Source organism: Trichechus manatus, unplaced genomic scaffold (genome assembly GCF_000243295.1).
Source record: "Trichechus manatus latirostris isolate Lorelei unplaced genomic scaffold, TriManLat1.0 scaffold00090, whole genome shotgun sequence".
In the NCBI taxonomy this organism is placed as follows: Eukaryota; Metazoa; Chordata; class Mammalia; order Sirenia; family Trichechidae; genus Trichechus; species Trichechus manatus.
This window is the reverse complement of record NW_004444026.1, coordinates 2,244,330-2,267,742: the sequence shown is the minus strand read 5'-3', so window position 1 is coordinate 2,267,742 and position 23,413 is coordinate 2,244,330. Positions and strand designations below refer to the sequence as shown.

At 42.8% G+C, this 23,413-nt stretch overlaps 1 protein-coding gene across 2 annotated transcripts in view; it reads right to left on the bottom strand.

Annotated features, from left to right (window-relative positions):
- Window positions 1–21,840, bottom strand: part of GPAT4 (glycerol-3-phosphate acyltransferase 4) — a 26,665-nt gene extending 4,825 nt beyond the window's left edge. Inside the window, exons 1-12 of one of the 2 annotated variants that reach the window (XM_023736641.1) lie at window positions 20,615–20,735; window positions 13,582–13,646; window positions 11,879–11,948; window positions 11,399–11,699; window positions 10,375–10,449; window positions 9,272–9,361; window positions 8,999–9,092; window positions 7,828–7,943; window positions 6,879–6,934; window positions 6,041–6,126; window positions 2,120–2,248; window positions 1,952–2,031 (exon numbers count right to left, since the gene is read on the bottom strand). In XM_023736641.1, the coding sequence (XP_023592409.1) occupies window positions 1,952–2,031; window positions 2,120–2,248; window positions 6,041–6,126; window positions 6,879–6,934; window positions 7,828–7,943; window positions 8,999–9,092; window positions 9,272–9,361; window positions 10,375–10,449; window positions 11,399–11,699; window positions 11,879–11,948; window positions 13,582–13,590 (1,106 nt within the window). In that variant the 5' untranslated portion in view covers window positions 13,591–13,646; window positions 20,615–20,735. Of the gene's footprint in view, window positions 1–1,951; window positions 2,032–2,119; window positions 2,249–6,040; window positions 6,127–6,878; window positions 6,935–7,827; window positions 7,944–8,998; window positions 9,093–9,271; window positions 9,362–10,374; window positions 10,450–11,398; window positions 11,700–11,878; window positions 11,949–13,581; window positions 13,647–20,614 lie in introns of both variants that reach the window. The other variant, XM_004382076.2, reaches the window with a different exon arrangement.
- Between the last annotated feature and the right edge of the window lie 1,573 nt (window positions 21,841–23,413).

Below are 23,413 nucleotides of genomic sequence, written 5' to 3'. Positions count from 1 at the left end.
AAATTCAAGCCTCGAGTTGCAATATGGCGATTCTATGGGCAAAATATTGAACAATGCAGGAAGCGTCCAAAGATGGAGAAATACAAAGTCACTGTACCAAAAAGAGCTGGCTGACATGCAAACAATTCAGTAGGTAGCATATGCTCAACAACCGATGGTACTAAAGGAAGAAGTCCAAGCTGCACTGAAGGCACTGGCGAAAAACAAGGCTCCAAGGATTGACAAAATACCAACTGAGATGTCTCAACAAACGGACGCAACGCTGGAAGCGCTCATTTGTCTATGCCAAGAAATTTGGAAGACAGCTACCAGGCCAAACGACTAGAAGATATCCATATTTGTGCCCATTTGAAAGAAAGGTATTCCAACAGAATGTGTAAATTATTGAATAATATCATTAATATCACACACAATTTTGCTGAAGATCATTCAAAAACAGTTTTAGCAGTACATTGACAAGGAACTGCCAGAAATTCAAGCCAGATTCAGAAGAGGACATGGAATGAGGGATGTCACTGCTGATGTCAGATGGATCTTGGCTTTTTGAAAACAGAGAATACCAGAAAGATATTTACCTGTGTTTTTGTGACTATGCAAAGGCATTGGACTGTGTGGATCATAATGAATTATGGGTAACACTGCAAAGAATGGGAATTCCAGAACACTTAATTGTGCTCATGTGGAACCTATACACAGAACAGGAGGCAGTCATTTGACCAGAACAAGGGAATACTGCATGGTTTAAAATCAGGAAAGGTGTGTGTCAAGGTTGTATTGTATCACCATACTTATTCAATCTGTATGCTGAGCAAACGATCCAAGAAGTTGGACTATATGAAGAATGTGGCATCACGATTGGAGGAAGACTCATTAACACCCTGCGGATATGTAGATGACACAACCTTGCTTACTGAAAGTGAAGAGCACCTGAAGCACTTACTCATGAAGATTAAAGACTACAGCCTTCAGTATGAATCATACCTCAACATAAAGAAAACAAACATCTCTTCAACTGGACCAATAAGCAACATCATGATAAATGGAGAAAATACTGAAGTTGTCAAGAATTTCATTTTACTTGGTCCACAATCAATGCCCATAGAAGCAGCAGTTAGGAAAACAAACAACATATCACACTGGGCAAATCTGCTGCAAAAGATCTCTTTAAAGTGTTCAAAAGCAAAGATGTCACCTTGAAGACTAAGGTGCGGCTGACCTAAGCCATGGTCTTTTTCAATTACCTCATATGCATGGGAAACCTGGACAATGAATAAGGAAGAGTAAAGAAGAACCGATGTCTTTGAATTATGGTGTTGGTGAAGAATACTGAATATACCATGGATTGCCAAAAGAATAAACAAATCTGTCTTGGGGAAAGTACAGTCAGAATATTCCTTAGAAGTGAGGATGGCAAGACTTTGTCTCACATACTTTGGACATGTTATCAGGAGGGACCAGTCTCTGGAGAAAGACATCACGCTTGGTAGAGGATCAGTAAAGAGGAAGACCCTTGACAAGATGGACTGACACAATGGCTGTAATAATGGGCCCAAACATAGCGATGATCGAGGAGGGCGCAGGACCAGGCCAGGTTTCATTCTCTTGTACACAGGGTGGCTATGAGTTGGAAATGACTCAGCCACACCTAAACACAGCAACAGTAGACTAGTACAAACCCCAAAAAGGTACACAGTATTGACTGCTTTGGTGCAAGTCCACGTTCCGCGAGGATAGGTCAAAGTAGCACAGGGGATTTCTCAGTTGGAACTAGGAAAAAGGAGTGAAACGGCTCACTATCTGTATGTAGCACAGTGCTGCATATCCTGGCATGGAGTTTAACTCCATACGAGGCAGAGGGAGATGCTTTGTAAATGGAGTCAATAAGCCAGCATCTGCTTCAGAAATTCACGTTCTCCTAGACTAAGCCGATAAAGTCTGGCTCTAAACTCACCATAGCAGGTCCACGAGTCCTCCTTGCCTGGCAATGGCAGATTTCACCCTGTTTGCAAACTGGACGGCATCTTCATCTGTCTGTAAGAAAGAATGAATGAGACCACTCAACCCAGGCTCACAGTCATACAAACGTAAGTGAAGACCTCTCACTGCTAGGGGCACCTACCTCTCTGGTCATCGGTGGCAGGTACCAAACACTGCAGACTATGGCCCAGCTGGTCATCATTCTCAGCAGGTACGTCACCATCCCATATTTGCTGCTGTTCCAGAAGGCATCACCAAACTGAGGGTCATACTGCAAAACAACAGAAAGCTGAATGGTAAGAAGCTGGTAGCTTTAACAATGCTGGGTGTCAACAGCAACTTTTCTGACTAGGTCGACTGGCGCAGTATCAGTGCCAGATACTGCTGCTGCCAGACTCCCTACAGGAACACTTCTGAAGTAGTTCTATGGCTGGGCAGGTCTGACCTCCAGCAACAGTTAACCTCCCCTTGATGGACCCAAGGTCCTGCTGTAGATCATGAGGGAGGTCTGTCCTAACAGCCTTCCTCAAACAAATCACTGCCTCCCTCTTGAGTTAATTTCATGTCTTACAAGTGTACATGATTTATCATTAGTTTTCAAGCATATTCAAAAATAGAATAGGATAATGCACTCCCATATACCCATTCCTCAGATTCAACAATTATCCACATTCTACTGTGCTTGCTCCATCAACTCCCTCGCCTCTTATAAAGCCCATCTCCAGCGTCATGTCATCTCTCATAAATACTTCGACGGGTATCTCACCCAAGTAAGTGGATCTCCTTCCATAACCACCAACTTTTAATATTATTTCTGGTGTCCCACATCAAGAAGAAAACAATTAGAAAGCTTGCGATATGATTCTACAGTTATACTTCTACTAACAAGCTAATTTTACAAGAAGGTTCTCTGTTACCTCACCAGTATTCTTTAACAGATAGATGTGCATCCAGTGTCATGAGATCTCCATCACATGGGCTCTGCGTTTCCCACCAAGAAGCAGGTTAATCAGACACTTTCGTTTGCCAATGACTTTCACGGAGGCTACCCTTAAACAGCATTTTGTGGGAAATGTAGCTCCAGCTGTATATCTCTTTTTCATCAATCAGAAGAATAATTCAAGTGGCACATAAGCAAGGGTGGGAGAGATGATGAAGAAGGAAGTTGGACAAGAAGCAACAGAAAGAAACGAGTTCTCCAGAAGAATGCCTGAACCAAGTGTCATGAAACTGCTATGGACTGTTTGAAGGGCCATCACAGACAAGACACTAGACAGACTTTGTGTGATTATAACGGAAAGACTTAGGACTAGAAAAGAGAAAATTAAAAGGAAACAGAATTTCAAGAGTTATCCCACAATGGACCAAGATGCCACTGGAAGTCATAACGCCCTTTCACTGGGAAAGACTGAAAGGAACACCTGGAAGGGATCCTATGGTGGAGTCTTACACTTGGGGTGGGGTTGGGTTTGAACTGTAATGACCTCTCAGGCATTTCCAGGTATGAGTTCTATGATTCTCTGAATAAAAAAAAATTATGCTCCTGAGGTTCACCCTTCAGCCAAAGATTTGACAGCCCCATAAAACAAAACGAGACTAATGGGGCACAACAGCCCAAGGACAAGACTAGAAGGCAGGAGGGGACAGGAAAGCTGGTAATAGGAAACCCAAGGTCGAGAAGGGAGAGTGTTGACACGTCGTGGGGTTGTTAACCAATGTTATAAAACAATATGTGTACTGTTTAATGAGAAACTATTTGTTCTGTAAACCTTCATCTAAAGTACAATAAAAAAAATTAAATAAAATAAACACTATCACTCATGAGTAATGTGCCCCCTTAAACAATCAACTATATGAGACCAAACGGTCAACATTTACCCAAAAGCAAAGATGAGAAGGCAAGGAGGGACGGGGAGCTTGAGGAAAAATAATAATAATAATAATTATGCCTAGACTGCAGACCTGATTACAGAAATGAAGACATTTAGATTTATAAAAATTAAGAAATTTAAGTTTAACTACAGATAGTTTAATTATAAGACCAAGAGGAAATAAGGGAGAAAAATGAGTTTTAAACAGCAGTTAATAAGTATGATTACAAAGAAAGTATTATGGTATTTTACAAAGCACAGCACGAAACAGAAATTTTGACATTACGAGTGAGTGTGTGAAAGTCCTTTGTTTAGAGTTGATTCTCTGTTCCATGCTGGGCAGACATTGTGGAGAGAGAAAAACAAAGCAAAAGCTCAAAAGCTATAAATTCCTCAAAATCAGATAATGACTTGATTTTGATGGAAATGTTAAAAGACTAGGAATGGCTAAGGTTACCCAAGTTTGCTTATCAATGAAGGTTTCACAAAAACTAGAAAAGTATCTGTGGAGCAGAAGTTCTTAACCACAGACAAACCAAACTCACTGCTGTCGCTTCGATTCTGACTCACGGTGACCCTATAGGACAGACTAGAACTGTCCTATGGGGCTTCCAAGGCTGTAATCTTATGGAAGCAGACTGACACACCTTTCTTCAGTAGAGTGGCTGGTGGGTTCGAACTGCCAAACTTTTGGTTCGCAGCTGAGCACTTAACCACTGCGCCACCAGGGCTCCTTCAACCACAGACATGCTTTAGGAAATCTGTAAGCCAAATATTATTATATATAAGATCTGCATGTGTTTTTCCTGGGAGAAGTCACAACTTTTCCCAGGGTTCATGCTCCAAAGATGGGCAAGGACCACTGCTCCAGAGCAGTGTCAGCACCACACAGAATATGCTAGAAATACAAATTCTAGGCCCTTCCTGTAGGTGACGCCGATGCTGGCTAAAGTTTAAGAACCACTGCTCTAGAGTGAGTAACAAGGGCTTCCATCTAGCAGTGTGTTTATAACACGTATGGTGGAGCACCTGACTCCCATTACACTAATGCAGGATGGGACGTTTGTGGCGCAAATGCCACTCCCCACTCCTCCGCCCATGGCAGACACTGCTAACGGACGATGTTCCTAGACACAGCATCCTCAGCAAACCACCCTGGCAGGCCGACCCATCGATCAGGGTCCCCTGCAGCCAATATTCATTTGCCATCCCTGTCCTGATGCTTTACCTAGCTGGTCCAAGGTGAGAGGCTGGGTAAGCATTTGCTTAACCGAGAGGAACACTTCTTTCCCCCAGCGGCATCAGCTGTGCTGGCAAGGTCAAAATAAAATAAGAACTATTTCCACAGAACGCTCTATAGGCAACAAACAGACCGTGCACAATTCTGGAGACTAAATTCTAACAGTAACTTGGACTCAAACTTACTCAGATTTTACCCTGATCTAGGATTTCAACTTAATACTGTAAACATATTGATAACAGCCTGTGTTTTTTAGAACTAACAATATAAGGCCTAGGTTCTTTCAGAAATAATAATATGTATTTATTTATGAAATCAGACATGAAGGGGGCAAGAGAGAGAGAAGAAAAAAAGCAAAACTAACAGGCTAATTGCTTCCCGCCTCTCCAGGTGAATTTGAACACTTACAAGTTCCTAAAGGGTAGGGAATAGATAAGCGCTTAAGATCCGTTTTTATGAGCTGTTCTTGGTACATAAGATGATGCCACGAGCCAACACAGCAGCCTTATTTCTTCGGCGATTAGGACCTAGCTACAGACCCATCCATCTTCACTTCTCCACCAAATGTTCAAACCTAGCCTGGCTTAGTCACACCTCCCACTCCCTGCAGTAAGCCACCTTTTCAAGTGGAGTACCCTACATTCCAGTGAGGTTTATGAAGAGATAATACACAGAGGAAAATACAAAGCTTGTGAAGGGTTTACCATTTTCTAAATTTGGCGTGACAGCGAGGTGTGGACAGGAACCTGGATGTCCCTCGGTTCAAATGCTTGCCAGCCCCTTCTAACGGAGTCTGGACCATCTGGCATTCTCCTCCTCTAGCACTCGGGCCCACATCCGCTAGCCCCCACCTGCTCTGCTGCAGACACCAGCTCCTTCTCCCACCTCCTCCCGCTGCATCCCTCCAAGGCAGCTGTGACGATGACAACGCGCACCCTCAGGGGTCTTGTACCTTGATAGCAACAGGGTAAACCGTGGCTCCAATTTCAAAACTTCCCTTTTTGAACATCATCACCGATGTATTATTAATGCAGGTTCCTAAAAAGCAGGAGAGAGTGAAATGCTGTTTCTTTGGGTCCTTTACCCCAGAGATTAGGCATTCCTTAAGGACTAAATATAATAAAAATTCTTGTAATGACTCCTCCAACAAGATAAACCTATCATCTTCCTAACTTATGAGTGAACACATAAAAGAGAAAGGCAAAATACTGTATTGCTTCCTATTCTCTTTTTACAGGACCACCTTCCCTGATTAACACTTATCAGCCTCAATAAAAGACCAAGATCTCAGCAAACTCAGGAGGTCTCAGTGAGAACTCCACAGGAAGCTGAAAGACCCTGTGAAGAATGTTAGAGAGGGGGCTTTTTGCAATGAGTAAGCTCACTCTGGAGTCCCTAGGTGGCACAGATGGTTAAGAGCTTGGCTACTAACCTAAAGTGTAGTGGTTCAAACCCACCCAGAGGCGCCTCAGAACAAACGCCTGGCGATCTACTTCCAAAAAATCAGCCACTGAAAACCCTATGGAGCACGGTTCTACTCTGAGACACATGGGGTCAGCATTAGTCGCAATCGACTCAAAGACAATTGCTGTTTTTAAGCTCACTCTATAGTCCAAGCTCCGAAATACCCTGAGTTTTTAGCTCCACAATCAATCTAAAGGGGACCTAACATTATTCACTGAGATAGATCACCCTAACAAGGGCTGAGGGGCCTGGTTCCTAGGCTAACCCCACAGGCACAATCCTGCATGGTTTCCCTACACAGAAGTTCTTTGTGGTGATCAACTTACCTTCTGGGAAAATGAGGATAGGCAGCTTGCTTTTATCCCGCACATGCTCAGTCAGCCTTCAGAAGAGAAGAATAAAACCAGGGTCAGACAGCACTGTCTCCATCATTTAAAAATACATTTATAAGTAACCTATTTAGATGTGACACTAGTTTACATGTTGAATAAAAGCAAGTTAAAAGATATGAATCTACCCTTTATAAAGCTGCAATCTAAAGCTCACTAAGACAAAACTTATAAAGAAGGAAAATATTTAATCCACATAATTTTTAAAATAAGTATTAGAAGTCTATAGTAGAGGATACTGTTCAGACTTGGGACTATCTAAAAAAAACCTGGCCCAGGGCCTGGCACACAGTACCCTCAATAAATACCACGTGACTGTATAATAATAGCCTTGCCGGGCTGAGACTACAGTCCACCTGGTACAATACTCTGTCCCTGAGATGCTCCAAAGAGACGCTGGTGGAGGGTCATTTACCCTCTGGAAGATGGTCTCACTGGAGTCTCCATTCCTGAGTCTACTGCAGAGCTCTTTCCAGGACTTGCACTAGATTTACCTTTTTTCTTTTTTAGGTCTGAAAACAGAGGGCACTTTGTTCCATTGTTTTGGTCTGTTTTTCTTTGTGTTAATAATTTATTCTGAGATTTCAAATAGCATTAAAAGTTCCTATTTTGTTTATTACATGGGACAAGGAAACAAGGTTTAAAAACATTATTAACTTAGTAAATCATACTAAGGCTTCTATACTTTCATAGTCCATGTTTTAGAAAATGTTTTTACCATGAATGCAGTATAGGCTCAGTGTAGAAAACACTAGCAAAGTGCCACAAAAAAAAAAAAATTTACTTGTCATTCCACTGTGGAGGAATAACTACCCCTAAAATGTTCTCATCTGCATACTCTTTATGTAACTGATCATATGAAACAAGAACACTTTGTCCGATTTACCTTTTAGCCACCAGGTGGCGGTCTTTCACTTCAGAGCGCTCAAACCAGACATGAGGACAAGCCTTTACCACAGCTCTCTGAATCACACCCATGAGTCCTCCATGCACTTGACCCACCTAAACTCAGACAAAGAAATAATTATTACTGAAGCCATCCTCACACAGACTCCTCCCCCTTCCCAGGGAAGAAGCCCCAGGGTCCAGGATAAGTACCTCAACCTCTCACCATCTAATGTTTAGCTAACCATAGGTTTCTCACTATTACTCTCTGCGTCTTCAATTTCTCCTTTAAATTGGTGATACTGGAGATGTGTAATTAAAAACATAACTGAAAGCCCTAAAACAAAATAAAAAAGCTGAGCAGTACCTTGTGTAAAATGCCCCTCTTTGTGCAGATCCTCAAGTGCCCTTAAACTCCCTTCCCTGACCTTCACCTGTCTTAGTCATCTAGTGCTGCTATAACAGAAATACCACAAGTGGATGGTTTTAATGAAGAGAAGTTTATTTCCTCACAGTTAAAGTAGGGTAAAAGTCCAAATTCAGGGTGTCAGCTCCAGGGGAAGGCTCTCTTCTCTCTCGGCCTTCTCATCAGTGTTCCCCTAGACTAGGAGCTTCACCGCACAGGGATCCCGGTCCAAAGGACACGCTCTGTTCCCGGCACTGCTTTCCTGATGGTATGAGGTCCCTCGTCTCACTGCTCACTTCTGTCTTTTATATCTCAAGAGATTGCCTCAGGACACAATCCAGTCTTATAGATCCAGTCCTGCCTTACTAACACAACTGCCACCCATCCTCCCTCATTAACATCATACAGGCAGGATTTACAACATATAGGAAAATCACACAGTACCAGGAATCATGGCCCAGACAAACTGATATACACATTTTTGGGGGGACATAATTCAAACCATGACAACCCCTCTCCACAGTTACCTGAAGATCCAAAGTATGACCCAGGGCTGCTGCTGCTCAGAGGATCTCCTATCAAAACTGTAAGGAGTTCCCAAAAGCAACAGAAACCAAGGCAATCACATAGGTTGGGGCCATGTACAGAAAGCATGTTGACATGACATGTTTCTACCTTAAGAAAGAAAGGGTCCAGAAGCTTCCCAGCCCTGACAGGTCTAGAGTGAAAAGTTTTGCCACAAGGAAACAACAAAAACGTATCTTACCATGGCATAGTAGCCATCACTGGCCAAAATGATCACATCGATAGGAGAGGTGTGATTGGCCACACAGATGCCACCATTTTTAGGTCTGTTCTTCCTGGGTTTAAAAAAGGTGTGCAAAGGAACAGACATTAGAGTGAAATAATTCATTTGGGACTCGCCCCTCCCTCACAAACTCCATCGGCTCTAACTAAAAGCTCTGCAAAGTCCCCATCTGGCTGTAGGTGGGCCGGGTGTTGCGCCTGCGCCGCGTGTACCAGCACGCAGTGGCCTCACCTGTCATGGTAGGTGATGATGGCTGTCAGTGCTCTCACGCAGATCCGGTAACACATCAGGTGAACGTGTTTACTCAAGAACTCCTTAAACCTGCAACGACAGTTTGGAGCTTTCGGTTTTGTTTTACATTTAGGAAGACAGGAAACGTTGGTGACCCCAACAATTGAACTATTACCCCCTATGGTCCTTTATGACTGCAAAATGCTTCTCTAAGTATTAGCGTATATGGTAAAACCCTGTAATATGTTAGCACTTTCATGTTTACACCTGAGGAAACATATGATGATGAGACTGGCTTAAATTCACCTAAGTTAGTGGGTTTAGAAATCATAGCCTAGAGTTTCCAGCACAGGTGAGCCAGGATGTCTCTTGGATTCCTTTCCTCCTCAGTCAATATCCAGAGGCGGGGCAAAGGTCAGATTCACACCTTCTCACCAGCCTGGGCAGAAGAGAGATCGCTAAGCCCCAGAACTTCCTAGAAAGCGCAGATTTTTCTTTTAAAAAAAAGAAATTCTTCCTAGATTCCTAATCACTTTTTTTTTTTTTTTAATCCTTATCCTCTTAGCAATGTATCTATCAATGCAGCTATTGTTGTTAGCTGCCGTCAAGTTGACCCCGACTTACGGCAACCCCGTGTGTTACAGGGTAGAAGTGCTCCATAGTGTTTTCTTGGCTGTAATCTTTACAGGAGCGGTTCACTGAGTCTTTCTTCCACAGAGCCACTGAGTGGGTGTGAACTGCCAACCTTCAGGTAGGCAGTCGACCGCAAACTGCTCACGCCACCCAGACTCCTTAGAACACTCACAACTAAACAACGTGCTGTAAAATCTGCTATATCTGAGTCCTGAACTCTACATTTTTGTGGTGTCTCCCCTTTGCCTTTACAATGGGAAGAGTGTGCGGGCTGGAGGGCAAAAAGAACAGTTACAGATCAAGACTGGTAATAATTTAACACTGATGCCATTGTTACTACTGGGTTATTTCAGCCATCTGAATTCTGTGGATTTGGCTGTATCCAGAGTCATCTGACCTTCACTTCAGTGTGTGAACCACCATTCCCAGGACCAGCTCCCCTAAGCCACAGACACGAGAGCTCTACTCACCTCCCATTTGGTAAGTATCCCACCATGGTTGTGCCCACCACCAGAAGGCTAATCCCCGTGAAAGCAAGAGCTATCCTGTAAGAAGAAGACAGGTTAAAAGACAGCAAACAAATCCCTGCACCAAGTATAGAATTAAATGTGTGAAAATGAGAGCGGGTATCACAAAAACTACCCCCAAGATCTGATCACCTAGGCTGGCCCTGGAGCCCTGGTGGCATCGTGGTTAAGAGCTCGGCTGCTAACCAAAAGGTTGGCAGTTCAAACCCACCAGCCACTCTTTGGAAACCCTATGGGGCAGTTCTACTCTGTCCTATAGGGTCGCTATGAGTCGGAACTGACTCGACGACAGCTAACTACAACAACAGGCTGGGCCTAGACAAGTTTTCACCAAGAAATGAGAGCAGGCCTCTCAAAACCAGACATCATTTCCATTCCAAACTGAGAGTGGACTCTGGACCTGGCTCTCAGCTGACACCATCTCCTCAGGCGTCAGGCAGCTAAAACAATGGGAAACCCTAAGATTGGCGGTTCCACCTCGGGCACCTGATGTCCTGCTGCCTTACCCCTCCCTTTGGCTTTCAACCTGGCAGAAGCACAGCTTCTGTGTGAAGCAATAGGAGGTGGAGCCTGAAGGCCCAGCATCTGGCAAAACATATTCAGAATAGCACAAATGACTGAAAAACCAAGACCAATACTGCCTCTGTACTGGAAAGGCAGGAAGGAATCGGCCAGGCCCAGGAAGAGTGGCCAGAAAGTACATGATGTTCCTGTCCCTGTGTTTAGTCCACCCAGACATGAAATCTATGAAACTGTCTGTCCGATATGCAAAGACTCCAAAGGCTGTTAAAGGACAATCACCAGTGTCCCCTTCCAAGGGGCAGTGGGAATGGCCAGTGAAAGATCCCTACTGGCCTTCTTTCTGAAATGGGAACACTAAAGCAGAGCGAGCAAGGTGGACAGATTCTACATTAGGCCTAAGCAGCAGCAGCTCAAGCCTTCTTTTCCCATCAAGTCCTGCCCTCACCTGAGTGGCAGAAGGAAGCAATATCGAATCAGCACTCCTAACCCCCATAAGACAGTGAGCCGCAGGCTGATATACTGGAAGTTATAATTGGTTCTGCTCAGCAGGTTCCAGGACTCCAACTCCTCTGCTGAGAATCTCTTTGTCACCTCATCATCCATTATGGTCTCCATTCCTTTCCGGCAAAAGTAGAAAATGTCAGAGAGCTCAAACTCTGGAGTATTATCCAAAGCCTTAGTACTCCCACTTCGACGAATTTCTTTGATCTCTTCTTCTAGTGAAGTGGGATCTTTTGCAATGATTCCTGCAAGAGAGAACACCCTGTCAGGCAGCATGTGACAGCATGTTGGGAAAGAGCATGTTAGAAATACTCGAAGCGCACACTTTATGTTTTCTATAGGGAAGAGTATGTGTGGCATTAAAAAGATTTAGGAACACATCTGGACGGGACCTTTGAGGATAAGATTCAAGACCCAGTCTTACCATTGGTATAGGGCTTGTAAAGCTGGTGGTTCTTCTCCTTGGCACCTCTCTCCATCCTCAAGGTAGCCCACTGAGGGGGAAAAAGGCAACATACAAGAGTAAGAATGAGATCCTTTTTCATTCAGTAAAAGCCTCCATTTCCAGGTGGGGAAAGCGCAGTCCTAGTCAGCTGAGATCAGACTGTAGCCAAGAAAGCACACATTCTAAAGGAGACTCAAATCCCTCTCCTCCCAGATAAGCCCCCTCCTTGGCAACTAGGACCAAAAGGTAACAGTCACCTGTGGTTAACGAGCTGGAGACTCACAAAGTTTGGGTAAGTTTCTCAGCTAGCTTCCTCCCTTCCTAAACTTTCTGTCCCCAGATTACTTAAGGAATTCACGAGCTTACAGTACACAAACCTCACCATTCCTTCTTTATTGCCAAACAGCAGCTATTCACAAACAGCAAAACCAAGCATCTTTTAAGCAACTGCCTACTACCCAATGAGGCCAACATTGCAAATTATTCCAAGAAAGCAACAATTTTCATTTTCAAGTAGAAAAAGGATTAAATAATGTATATGTCTGGGCTGTCCATTCACCCTCTGAATAACCTTTTAACAGAAGAACCCCACAGCTAAAGAGAGAAAGGCCTATGAGGGGGCTTGTCGTTAGATGACATCAAGTTGATTCTGACTCACGGTGACCCCATGTGTGCAGAGTAGAACTGCACTGAATGATAGGGTTTCTCTCCCACCTTGCCTAACTGGAAATAGGTTTTTGAAAAGACACCTTTTAAAATATCCATTCTATTTCTTTGACTCACTGTGGACATAGCTTTCAACACTGTGATCTTTCGGAAGCAAATCTCCAGGCCTGTCTTCCAAAGCACCTCTGGGTGGGGGTCCAGCTAGTAGTTGAGAGCTTAACCGTGGGCACTACCCAGGGACTCCTTGAGAGGGGCTTAGTAGCATTTTAAAAGGAGCACTGTGTTTTGACATAAAAAAACCTAGGTTCAAATCCCAAGTGTGACCCTTACTAGCTATGTCATAAGCAACTCATTGCCACTCTTTGAACCTTAGTCTCTTTATCGGCAAAATGGGAGTGACAATACCAGAATCTCCTGCTTCATGGGGTCACTGGGGATCAAATGAGACCATGCATGTGACAGAATTTGGGAAACTGAAGTACTCTGGTTGTCCTTGTGATTACTGAAATGCACAGACTCTAGAAGTAAGGATCTAGAAAAGAGAGGTTTCTAGAGCCTCTCTTCCTTCACTACAATCCTTTTAACTGTAGTAAAAGAAGATCAGAGTTTGGGTCTCTCCCATTATCAAATAATGAGAGGTAAACACATGAGCTCATTTATTCACTTTACTGGAATGCTTTATCACTGGATAGAAAGCTATGTCCACAGTGAGTCAAAGAAATAGAATGGATATTTTAAAAGGTGTCTTTTCAAAAACCTGTTCCCACAGTTAGGCAAGGTGGGAGAGAAACCCATCATTCCATGACACAGCAAAATCCACCGGGCCCGAAGCATTTGGTATGGATTCTGCCAGCACAGTCTCAAGTATTAGCAAGACTGCTCTGCACGGTCTAGCAAAGTCAAAAGCAGAACAGGATTTTAATCAGTGATCTGACCTCATCTGGAAATTCCTTCAAACACTACTGTGTAGAAAAAAGTCAGCCACTCAAAGAAAGGTCCGAGGCAAAAAAACTCACATAACCCATCTTCTCCACTTCAGATATTTAGCCACTGATGTCCTTTGGCTCTATGCATGAATGATCTTTTAGAGAAGAAAAAGAAAATGTAAATATAACTCCTAAAATGGAGGAAGGTGAAGTCTATCTGGTTTCCTGGAACTAGGGAAGAGCTGAAGAAGGGCAAGAAAGTTCACAAGCCTGGAATACAGACACAAGCCACTCAACCAGAGTCTAGGGCTTGACATTTTGGCCAAAACTCTATTGGTATTACAAGAATCATCACAATCAGAAAAGCTGATTCTGTCCTGACAATTCAGATACTTAGACTACAACGGGCAAGTAACAGAAGACCTTCGGTCTCCTAGGACTAGAGTGTAAGTCTGTGAGGATCATTTCAGTATGCAAAATTCAAGATGGCTGTCGTTTTGGTTTTGTTTTAATTGGAAAGGTATCCCTTAAATGCCATCTAGGTGTCTCCTGGTTCTAACAAAGCTCTGTAATAAACATCCCCTTGACCTCCTGCTTTGTAATTCTAGTTTTATTTTTTCAAACGTCAGGGACATGGGAAAATGCTTCTACATTTAGGAAAGAATTGTGCAAAGCTATAAGGGGAGGGGAAAAGAGGGGAGGCTTGGAGGACGCGTGCTTGTTAGTAGGGACTAGCCTGTGATGGAATGGCTGAGTCCATGCACTTGATTACTTTCATCCTGCTGACGAGGAGTGAGCAAAAGGGCCAATGCACGTTAGCTATGGCTGACGATGACACAACTGGCTTCCCTGAGACGTCACTTTAAGAAGTACAGTTTTCACTTCACATACCTGGAATAAAACTGAGAATCCTAGGCTGGGAGTTCATTTCACTCTAAAAGTCCTCTCCCTTCCCCTGATCTGAGATGCTATTTACTAGGCTATTCAGTATCAGTTTACTTAATTATTCCTTTTCAGCTTCTCCCAGAAAAAGAAGAGCACAACTTAAGGACGCTAACAATACTGCACTCCTAGGTAACAGTAAATTGCATGGAGCCTTTGACAGTGCAAGGCCAGGCCCCGCCCTTAGAAAGGCACATGGGTCGATGGTGCACTTTTGCCAGTTACTCATCCTATTAAACTCTACAGTTTAAGAACTAATCATACAAGCAAGGTCTAATAGTCTTGGCAAAACTAACCTCAGCAGAAGCCTTTCCCTCCTCCTTTTCATTAGTCTCCACTGCATTTTCCCATTATCTAGGTACACCCAAAGAACCAGACCCTTCGAAAAGTGAGGCTCACATCATCTATCACCTTCAAGTTGCCATGCAAAGACTCCGTCCTTTAACAACTCTCTCCTCTCCCTGCTTCAGCGGCAATCTCTAGGTAAAACCAAATCTGTTACTGTCGAGTCCGACTCACAGTGACCCTACAGGACAGAGTAGAACTACCCCACAGGTTTCCAAGGCTGTAATCTTTATGGAAGCTGACTGCCACATCTTTCTCCAGCGGAGCAGCTGATGGGTTCAAACTGCTGACCTTTTGGTTAGCAGCTGAGCGCTTAACCACTGTGCCACCAGGGATCCCAATCTCTAGGTGCCTGCTGTCAAATGTACACCTCTATTCCTGACTTCTCAAAAGCGCCGACCTCACATTTCTGGTCACCTGCTGGTCACCCCCATCTGCAAGTCCACTAGCCCTCACCACTCAGCACACTGAGAAGGGTGCGCCTCCTCCCATCCCCCAACTTGCTACCTCTCGCTCTCCTCCTGTGTCCCTCCCAGTCTTGGTCTGGTATCACTATCCTTCTAGTTGCCCAAGCTTTCAGGCTTCCCCCGTCATCAAGTCCTGTCACCACTCCCCTGAAACTGTCCTCTCTCTCACAGCTGCCTCGTTTCATGCCACCACCTTCCTTGCTCCCTTATTTTCTTGCCTGCACTCATGCAACAGCTATTTAATTGCTCCCTCTTCCCTCTCTCCAAACCATCCACACACGCTGCCAGAGTCTGGCAATCACGTCACTTCCCTGCTCAAAAACCTTCAATGGCTTCCCAGTGCCTGAAGAAACATTCTGCTTTCTGGCCCATCTTATCCCCTCTATGTACCCAATGTTTTTGCTCTACTGAACTTTGTACTGTCTCTAAACAAGCACTGCGCTTCCTCGACTTCATCCACTGTGCTTCTAGAAAGCTCTCTTTTTCTCTTTTAATATCCAGTTCAAACTTCATGTAAATCTTACATGAAATGCTACCCACCCAGCCACCCAAATCCTGCAGTCAAATTTAACTTTTGCTGTGTATTTTAAGTGGCACCACATTCTGACATAGTTATGCAGACACATACTTGTCTTTCCTACTAGACTGTAACTACCCTGAGGGTCAGGAGCCAGAACTTATTCATATTTGCATTCCCACAGTTTGATAGAGTGCCTAACACTTAGTAGGCAGTCAATGACTGCTGAATTTATCAACTCTCAAGATTTTTCTTCATCAAAGACTCCGTATGAAAAGACAGATTTGAAGTGATAAAACCTGAAACTACTTCCTATCACCTTCTTGCCACAATTCACGTTCTCTTCTCCTTCAGTTAGTCCTTTAATTTACTAAAGGTTAGGTCAAAACCATCCTTCTCACTGGAGAGGGAGGACACTCATGATTAACATTACCTCTTCTATGACAACCACGTGAAGGAGGTATTCTTATTCCCATTCTATAGATGAGGAAACAAATTCAAAGGTTAGATGGCATGGGTAGTTTCATAGCTGGTAAGCGAAGCAACGGTATCCACACTAAGGGCCATCTGACTCAACAACCCCACCACAACCCCATCACCTCTACAGTCTCTCAACTTCTTCACACTGGTGTATATTACTCACCACTGGCAAATTTCGCTTTGGAGTTTAATGTCTGTTGGATTACGACAACAGTCCTACCTTCTCTAACCTCTGATCTCTCACACCAGGCAAGAAAACAGGTCATTTATTTTCATCTTTCTCTTTTATATCCAGGCTTTCTTTTCTCCCCTTCTCCAAATCATTCTCAGCTCAGTTGTAAGTCTGCACCTCGGAATTCTATGCCAAATAATGCTATCCCTACTGTACAGAGGGTAAAACTGAAGCACACACAGTAAGAGAGCCGCTGACTGACTTTAATAACACACTGCTCTCCACACACGAAGATCTTCCGTGACTCAGCATGAACAGTGAGTTAAGTCTTCCAGGACAGGGAATAGACAAGGCATTGATCCACCACATCCCCTCTATATTCCCCTCTTGGCAGGTGTAAAAATACTTTCTCCTGGTTCCTTTATATACAAGGATGAACTAACCATTGGAAACCAGATGTTAAGCCAGGGCTTACTTAGGTCTGCCCAAAACACAAGTATATATACTGCATGGCCTATTAAATATCCAGTTTTAATGATCCTTATGAAGATGATCTAGCAAAATGTGAAAATGGCCGGTAACATCCGAAAACAAAAAAACATAATCAAAATTACACAAGCATGCTATTAAGGCAACCATAACATATGAATGTATAGTGCCAAAGACTGAAAGATAATACGCAAAAAAAAATATTTAAAGGTACTGTAAGCTATGGGATCATGAATGAATTGTTTAATATTTTCTTATATTATTTGTGTGGTTATTTATTGCTATGCAACATACTACCCCATAACTTAGTGACTTAAAACAACAACACCGCTATTTATTTTGCACAGGGTCTGGCGTCACCTAGACGGCTCAAAGGCCAGGAGCTGGAGTCCTCTGAAGGCTTGCTTACTCCGGTGTGTAGCAGTTGATGCTGGCTGTCAGTCAGAGCCTTAGCTGGGGCTGTGAGCTGGAACCCCTACACTGTGTTCTGAGCTTCCTTACAACACAGTGGCTGGGTTCCAGCAGTAGGCATTCCAAGAGAAAAAGAGCCAGAGAGAAGCTATATTGCCTTTTCTAACCTTATCTTATGTCTCATACAGTGTCATTTCCACCACATTCTATTTGTTGTGAGTCACTAAGGCAGGTCTGCTATCCCTGGGTGGCACAAATGATTAAGCTCCGGGCCACTAACCAAAAGGTCCAAGGTTCAAACCCACCCAGAGGCGTCTTGGAAGTAAGACCTGGTGATCTGTTTCTGAAAGGTCACGGCCTTGAAAACCCTATGGAGTAGTTATATTCTGCACACATGGGGTCACTATGAGTCGGAATCAACTCGATCGCAACTAACAATAAGGTAGGTCCACATTCAACAGCAGGGGAATCAGACTCCACCTTTTGATTGTGGGCATCACAAATCACCTAGTGAGCTTTTAAAAAATTAAATAAAAATTTTAAATGCCCACCCAGACCAGTCAAATCAGAATCTCTGGGGGAGATTCTGGAGCCCAGAAATAAGTATTTTTAATGCCTCCCCAGGTGACTATAATGCATAGTCAAGGTTGAGAACCACTGAATTAAGATGTTCTCTGAGCCCTCTTCCAGCTCTGAAATTGCACGCGCGCGCGCGTGTGTGTATGCATGTATGTACATACGTATATATATTCTCACTCCAATTTAGGAAGGGGAAAAGAAGATTAGGAGGCTAAAAAAGGCCTCTTAGGAAAAAAAAAGTATACCCAAAACCACAAGTATAGGTATATTTTACATGAATACATACAGATAAATACTTCCTAAGATCTGAAACCAATCTGGCTAATACCTAACACTATCACTGATAAAAAGCACATTTAGTTCTCACTGTCCATTAATATCAACTCTAAGCAATAACAGAGAATGAGAAAAGATCAACCTTCTTCCAGAACCACCCCATGCCCTTGCTGGTATATACCAGGCCTTTCTAGCGTACCCCTTAATCTAGCTTATAGCCAAGTTATAATTATCAATGAAGGGTGACAGGACAGGATCCCCAGTGCACCCAAAACCCTTATGAGTGCCTGACACACATCTGGGAAATAAGAGGTGCAAATCTAGTTCTTGAAACTCTTAAATCTTGAAGTCACAAATGGGTACATATGTACTACTTCTACCACTACTTCTAAATTACTGTGCTCTAAACCAGGGATGGAGCCCTGGTGGCGCAGTGGTTAAGAGCTTGGCTGCTAACCAAAAGGTTGGCAGTTTGAATCCACCAGCCTCTCCTTGGAAACCCTATGGGGCAGTTGTAGTCTGTCCTATAGTGTTGCTATGAGTCGGAGTCAATTCGACAGCAATGGGTTTGGTTTTTTGGTTTAAACCAGTGATTTTAAAGATGTGGTCTGCAACGAGCCTCTGACGGCTCAATATTAACTACCTATTCCATGGACTGGCCCAACAACATACGTTTAATAAATTTTCCACTGTATAATTATAATCTACATTAAATGTCACAAGAATGTACATTTTAAAAATGCAGCCACAATAATGATGATTTACTTGGCTACGAACTTTACACCATTCTTTTTTTTGGACATTGTCAAAATGGAGTACGGAAAATACATGGATTCTAAGCTTTTTGTCTCACCCAAAGTTTGATCCAAGTTCAAAAAATTTAATGACAAAAGAGCCCAAGTCTGGTAACTCTTATTTCTATGTTTTAAAAATGGTTAAATTTCCACAGGTCCATGAATTAATCATTTGCTTATAAATTTGAATGAAAGCCAAACATTATTCACAGTCGTCTCCCAAAAGTTTATCAGCTCGTCTACTGATTCTATCCTGGTGGATGTTTTCCACAGAGACAAAAGTTACAAGGTCCACAGGGATTCTATGCTCTGCTAAAGATTTTCTTGGACTGACATATATGAAAATTGCATGTCTTTATTAAAACATATACTATACATTAGTAAAGGCTAATCCAAAGACCAATTAGATCAGCACTTCTCAAACTTTAAAGTGCATACGAATCACCTGGATCTTGTTAAACTGCAGATTTTTTGAATTGTTTGAATTTGGTAGGTCTGGAGCAGGTCTGAGATACAGCGTTTCTAACAAGCTCCCAGGTGAGTCTATTGCTGTTGGTCTCCTGGCTGTACTCTGAGCAGCAAGAAACTAGCTAACCCCGGAAACCTTAAGTAGTGCTCAAAAATCATATTCTTATAGGAACATTAAATACCAAAAAGATTACACCCAAGATTCAATATGCATAAAAAATATTTTCCACTGTAAAGTAACACTTCATATAATTTCACCTGATCTTTCCGAGTCTCTATTTCTTCATTAATAAAATGTAGGTATTTGCCCTGCCCACCAGAGAATTATATGGAAGGAAAATGAAATTATTCTGAAAAGCCTGTTACTGTATGAGCAAATAATACTGTATTACTTTTACTATTATGAGTGCATTTCTCAAATTATACATGGTCTCAGTCATGGAAAAGAATGCCTAAAGATTTGGTGACTACTGAATGTCATCTTTCTTCAGAAAGAGACAATGCAAATAAATTACCCGATCTTCAGCTTGACATTAAAAGTCTGTGGCGTGGCTCAGCTTATAGGAAACACCACCTCTCACCCATTTCTTTGACATTGTGACCAGTTCTGTTCAGCAGTATAGTCAGGCAAGTCCTAACATATCTTAGGATATTTATTATCCCTCTTCTTCTATCTTTAATTAAAAAAAAAAAAAAAAAAATCAGCCAATGCCTTTTTGTCTGAATTGCCGTTAATTCTTTTGTCTGATATGCAAGAACCTATTTAAGATAAATGCTTGAAAGAGAGAAGGCTCTCCCAGCCTTATCAGTGAGGGAACGGATCAGCAGCAGCTTTGTGCTTCAATATCTCTTATATAGGAAGAGGGAGAGTCTGGTAACAGTTTTCTATTTCAATTTTAAACCCCACTCTCTTTGAAGTACACAGGCAAGGTGTGGAGTCATGGACTAGGTCCCTTTGCTCAGCATAAATCTAACACACAAGTAGCTCAGTGAGAGAGACTGCTAAAGGCTTTCTAAGGACACATCTGGTTGTGCTTTATCCTCAGAACGCCACGTCCCATTCTCCCAACTCTGTCCACATCCAGTGAAGACAGAACATCCAGCCAGGTAAGAACAACTCGTTCTGCTAGCAGCACTACCTCCCTCCTCTATGAAGCAACCATTTGTTAACAGCACAACTTACCGCAAAGATTTTTAACAAAGTTTTCATGTAGAGCTTTCGGATACCAAAGGAGACTCCAAAAATGGCGGGGACTATGATGAAAACGAGGAGGAGGGTGAAGAGGACAGTCAGGGAGATGCCGAGAAGGTTGACAATGAGGCTATCAAAAGGCAGCAACAGGAACATGGTGGAGGATCCAGGCAAGGCCAGTGCCCTCTGCCCCGAAAACAAACCACAGCCTTCAAATGGTCCTCTCCAACAGCACCCGCCTGGGAAAGGAAGCAAGTCCCGAAAGTACAACAAACTCCATTCCAAAGTTCACATCGTTTGACTGTCTGAAGACAAAGGATGAGAGCAGAATGAGAGCAGAAAAGGGCCACAGAAGGCAGCCCGAAAATGCCAGACCGGACCGCCCCAGAAGAGATGACTTTGGAGACGAATGAGGCAGGATAAATCTTCAGTAAAAGCATCCAAGTCCGGGCTGAATTTCTGTGAAAGTAGGCAGCGAGGGAGGGATCTCGGCTCTGCTATCCTTACACTGCTTCCGGAGGTTTTCCTCTTGCTCCCGCCCAAGGGCATTTAGCAGAGAAATCTGTCCTGCAGATCTGTTATTGCCAGAAGTACCAAGAAAGGCCAACTCGGTGCCACAAAAAAAAAACTCCTATGGAAGGGCGTGGCTGCTGGCACTTCACACAGAAGGCTACTGAACTGGAATATGTGGAAATTATAAATTGTTTTACTTAAAATTCCTTCATAAAGGTGAAAATTGTGTTCATTGTAGAGAGTTCATATCTGGCCCCATTCTTCCCCTAGAGAGGCTCCTGGCGCTTCCTGCTTCCAGGACCCTCCTATCTGGAGAGCTCTAGGCTTTGCCAGTAGGACACAGACGCCCGTGCAGAATGGCTCATGCTGCCTGCGGTGAGTGTAATTCCAGACGCGCTGGCATTGGTTTCCTCTGGATAGTCTTCTCCCTAAGGCCCCCTTCACAGCGGTGACCTGGGTTCTTGGCAAGAAGTTGCTCACATGCTGCCAAAGCTGAGGGTGGAAACAGAAACAGTCAGTCCAATCAAGAGAAGAAACGTCAATGTGCTTGGGGAGGCGGGGTGGAGGGGCACTGTTTTAGGATGAACCTAGAGTCAGTTCCAAATTCTCCAGTTATCAAGGTCAAAGAGACTTAAGTGGCAGAGCAACAGGTGGCAGGCATGAGTGTGAGAGGACCACACACACGCTGCACACAATTTTCAGCTCCAATGATATGATCTCCGGCCACTCAAACGTTCTGAATAGGAAAAATATATATATACACACATATATGTGTACATATGACACATTTCAAAAGATAAAGAGTATACTTTTAAAAGTAAATCTTCCTTCTACCTGTCCCCCAGCTACCCAGAATTCTCTTCCACATATGCTGCAATCATATGCCAGTTTGGCATTCTTCCAGAGATATTCTTTGCTTCCACAAAGAAATCATAATTGTTCTTCTTCTCCCCCACCCCTGCAACAACGATGGCATACTATGCACACTGTTTTTTTTTTAATAGCTTAACATATTTTTTAAAATATTTTATTGTGTTCATGTGAAAGTTTACACAGCAAATTAGGTTCCCATTTAACAATTTTTATACATATTGTTCTGTGACATTGGTTACAATTTTCACAATGTGTCAGCATTCGCATTATTTCTATGCTGTTTGTTCTGTTTCCATTGATCCTGCTTCCCTTCCCCTCCCTGCCTTCCATCTTTGCTTCTGGGTAAATGTTGACCACTTGGTCTCATATAGTTGATTGTTTAAGGGAGCACATTACTCACAGATGATCTTGTTTATTTTATAAGTAGCTTAACGTATCTTGGTAGAGTGTTCTCTCCATGTATATAGAGTTCCCTCAGTCTTTACAGGTGCATAGTTTTTAACTGTATGAGTACACTATGATTTAGTTAACCAATCTCCTAACCTTGGACATTGGTGTTTCCACTTTTTTGTGGAATGTTGCACATGAACAATGCTGCAATGGATATCCACATACATACATGATTTAGCACATAAAAGGTACAGGCAAATGTATTTTCAGAATCAATTCCTAGGAATGGAATTGCTTGGGGAAAAGGAAATACACATTTTTAATTTTGCAAGAGAGTGCCATATTTTCTATTTAGAGATTAAATCCCTCCAGCCTATCTCCCCACACTGGCCACTCATTTTTTAATTCCACTGTTTCAAATATTTACAAGTATATTCCAATTTTATATTATTCATCCCAAACTACAAGTTACCAATGTAAGTCCTGATCCTTGGAGCATCCTATCAAGTCTCTCCGGTAAAACATTTTGACTTCACACCAACCACCTTCTGGCTCTGTTCCAACACAATCAGAAGTTCCAGAAATTGAACATATGAACAAGTTACTGACTTTACCTTAAATTTTATCCAATGCTTTATAGAACTCAAAGCCTTTCACATGCTACCTCATTTGGTTATCCCCCAGCCTATCAACACATATTATTTCCATTTTACAAATTAGGACACTAAGTTGACACAGATCCCGTTCTTCTGACTCCTCATCCTGTACTGCTCGCATTACACTCCTATGTATCTAGTGATTAAATGCTCAACAAGGACATATTTCAGTAGCACTGAGTCACAGATACTAGTTCTGTCTCTGATCCTCCACTTCTTCCATTTTCCTCCATTTCCACATTATTATGTGTTATTATTACAGCTAACATTTATTGAATGCTTACAACATCACAGGTATTGAGCTAAATATTTTACATATACTATTCTCACTTAGGAAACCCCAGTGGCATAGAGGTTA